Source organism: Fukomys damarensis, unplaced genomic scaffold, assembly GCF_012274545.1.
Source record: "Fukomys damarensis isolate Sample0158 unplaced genomic scaffold, DMR_v1.0_HiC HiC_scaffold_15, whole genome shotgun sequence".
Classification (NCBI taxonomy): Eukaryota; Metazoa; Chordata; class Mammalia; order Rodentia; family Bathyergidae; genus Fukomys; species Fukomys damarensis.
In genome coordinates this window covers 3,677,633-3,680,584 of record NW_022900927.1, presented here as the reverse complement: position 1 = coordinate 3,680,584, position 2,952 = coordinate 3,677,633, and the positions used below count along the sequence as shown (strand labels likewise).

Sequence of the window (2,952 nt, the reverse complement as noted above, 5' to 3'; positions counted from 1 at the left end):
TTTTTTTTTTTTTTTTTTTTTGGCACAGGGATAGAAATTGGGACCTTGTGCTTGGGAAGCAGGCAGTGGGACCACTGATCTAAATCCTGGACCTCTTCCTATTTGACATACTCATTCTTTTACAGTTTACTTATTTTCATTCTTAGCCTATATATCCCGCGATTATCTAGATCAGGCATATCCAAACTTTTGGCTTGCCTGGCTACACTACAAAACATAGTTTGGTTTATAATTAATAAAACTGCCTTTAAAAATATTTGTTGTTACAACATTTTTAAGAAGAGGCAGATTGAAGACTGGGGATTTAACTCAGTGGTGCCGCCAAGTGCAGGGTTCGGAGTTTGATCCTTGATAACAAAAAAAAACCCCACCACCACAACAACAAAAAACAAAAGAGGTGGATTGAACCTGTCTGATCTAGATGTTTAAACTCGTTAGGCAGTTTTTTTTTGTTTGACTTTTACAAAATAAACTATGTGAAATTGTGTAATCAGAAACTTCCCCATAGAATGGAGAAAAGAATACATGTGTCCTTGGACAGGAAGACTAATATTTTTTTGAGTGGGCTAATATTTGAAAATTTACTAACAATAATTTAAGTACATATGTACCATTTATTAAACTTAAACATGTTCTTGGTGTGTTAGAATTCAAAAAATTGCTGGACATGCTACACATGCCTGTGATCCCAGTTACCTGGGAGGCTGAGGCAAGAGGATCACCATTAAAATACAAGGCCAGGAAAAAAGTAAGCAAGGTCAGACTGGGCAATTTAGCAACAGGGACACTCTTCTCAGTGCTTAGAAAAAAAAAAGGTGTGACGGGGAGTGGGAATGTAGTTCAGTGTTGCCTGGGTTCAGTTCACTAGTACTACCAGAAATTATTTTGATTTCAAAAAAATGTATGTAAAAGAATATGCAAAGAAAAGTCTCTTTTTTATCTATGCCGTAACTACCAGCTCCCTTCCTGGAGGCAACCAAATGATCAGTTGATACTATTTTCGAGACAGGGTCTCACTATGTAGTTAGACTGGCTAGAACTCACCCTGAAGCCCAGGCTGTTCTCATACTCACTGCTATCCTCCTGCCTCAGCCTCCTGAGTGCTGGGATTACAAGACTGCACCACTATGTCCAGCTAAAATGATCAATTTTTACATGGCTTTATGGTGTGTGATAAATTTTCTGTAGCCCCCTTTAACTGTTTGTTTTTCTCTTCCAGTTGATTATGGAAGAGTCTCACAAGAATAACACTTCAGAGACTTCAACTCGACCTGCTCCAACAGTTCAGGGAGTTCACATTTCTCATATTGCTCAGCAGGTAGGACAAGGACGGGCCAAAATATTGAGCTCATTAGGAATATTTTACATACAGATTAATCTGTTATTTCAAATCTCTTAATGCTATTGCTCAAAAAGAGAACCAAGTAAAAAAATGAATTTAAAAATGTTGAACTATAAAGAGGGAAGGTAGGTCTTTTTTTTCCTACGGTTCTTGGGATTGAATCCAGAGCCTTTGCACTGTGAGCTACATCTTCAGGCCTTATTTTGATTTTTTGGTGCCAGAGATCGAATTTAGGACCTTGCACTTGCCAGGCAGGCACTGTGCTGCTGAGCTATATTTCTGGGTCCCTTTTTTTTTTTTTTTGGAGACAGGATCTCACTATGTAGTTGAGACTGCCTGGAACTTACTATGTAGCCCAGGCTGGTCTTGAACTCACAGCAATTCTCCTGCCTCAGCCTCCCAAGTGTTGGGATTACAGGTGTGTGCCACCATGCCCGGCTCCTTTTTTTTTTTTTTAAAGATAGCATCTCACTATGTAGTTGTGACTAACGCTGCCTCAGCCTTCTGAGTGCTGGGATTATAGGCGTGGTAGACACCCAGCTTTTTTATGTGTTGTTGTTTTTGTTGTTTTGGTACTCAGGTCCTTGCACACTTGCAAAGCAGGCACCAGAACCATTGAGCTAAATCTCCAGCCCTTTATTTGTATTTTTAATTAATTTATTTGTTTTTGAGATAGGGTCTCACTATGTAGTTTAGGATGGCTTTGAACTCACAGTGATCCTCCTGCCTCTGCCTTCCATGTACTGAGCTTACATGGTCTTCAGCCCTTTTTTTTTTTTTCTTTGTATGGGATTGAACTCAGGACCCTGTGTTTGTGAGGCAGGCACAGTGCTACTGATCTAAATTCTGGACCCAGGCCTTATTTTTGAGACAGGTCTTGCTAAGTCACTAAGTTGCCCAGGCTACTGCAATTTGCAGATCTGCTACCTCAGCCTCCCAGAGTGTTGGGATTGTAGGTGTGTACCACCACACCTGGTTTGATTTTAATTTTTAAGACTGTTTGGTTTTTCTTTTGTTTTTGTGGTAGTGGGGATTGAACCTAGGGCCTCCTCTGCTCTAAGCAACACCCCCAGCTCTTTTTAATTTATTTTGTGTCTTGCTAAGTTGTTCAGGCCAGCCTCAAATTTGTGTTCTTTCTGATTCAGCCTCCTGAGTATTTGGAATTACAGGTATGCACAACTGTGCCCAAGTTTTATTTTATACAAAGTATAGTAAGAGGTGGTTTTATTTATTTATTTATTTTAATACAGACTTCTTAAAACTTGAAGTAGATTTTTCTTTTCTTTTCTTTTTTTCTTTTTTTTTTTTTTTTTTTTTTTTTTTTTTTTTGGGTACTGGGGATCAAACTCAGGTCTTTGAGCTTGCAAGACAGGCAGCAGCACCACTGCACTAAATCCCCAGCCCAAAGTAGATTTCATTTTACATGGTACACGATTATTTAGATTTTTTTCCAGACTAATTTTGTTGCAACATAGAGAAACAAGATACATACTTGTGGGACTGGGGATTTAGCTCAGTGGTTGTGCCACCTGCCCTGCAAGCAAAAGGTCCTAAGTTCGATCTCTGGTACCAAGAAAAAAAAAAAAAAAAAAAAAAAAAAAAAAAAAAAA

The 2,952-nt window shown here is 38.8% G+C and overlaps 1 protein-coding gene across 5 annotated transcripts in view; it reads left to right on the top strand.

Moving 5' to 3' along the window:
- The window catches only part of Atf1 (activating transcription factor 1), a 64,443-nt gene that overhangs the window by 5,378 nt on the left and 56,113 nt on the right, over window positions 1-2,952 (top strand). For all 5 annotated transcript variants that reach the window (XM_010623683.3, XM_010623687.3, XM_010623684.3 and 2 more), the window contains one exon: window positions 1,220-1,318. In XM_010623683.3, the coding sequence (XP_010621985.1) occupies window positions 1,226-1,318 (93 nt within the window). In that variant the 5' untranslated portion in view covers window positions 1,220-1,225. The remainder of the gene's footprint in view (window positions 1-1,219; window positions 1,319-2,952) is intronic.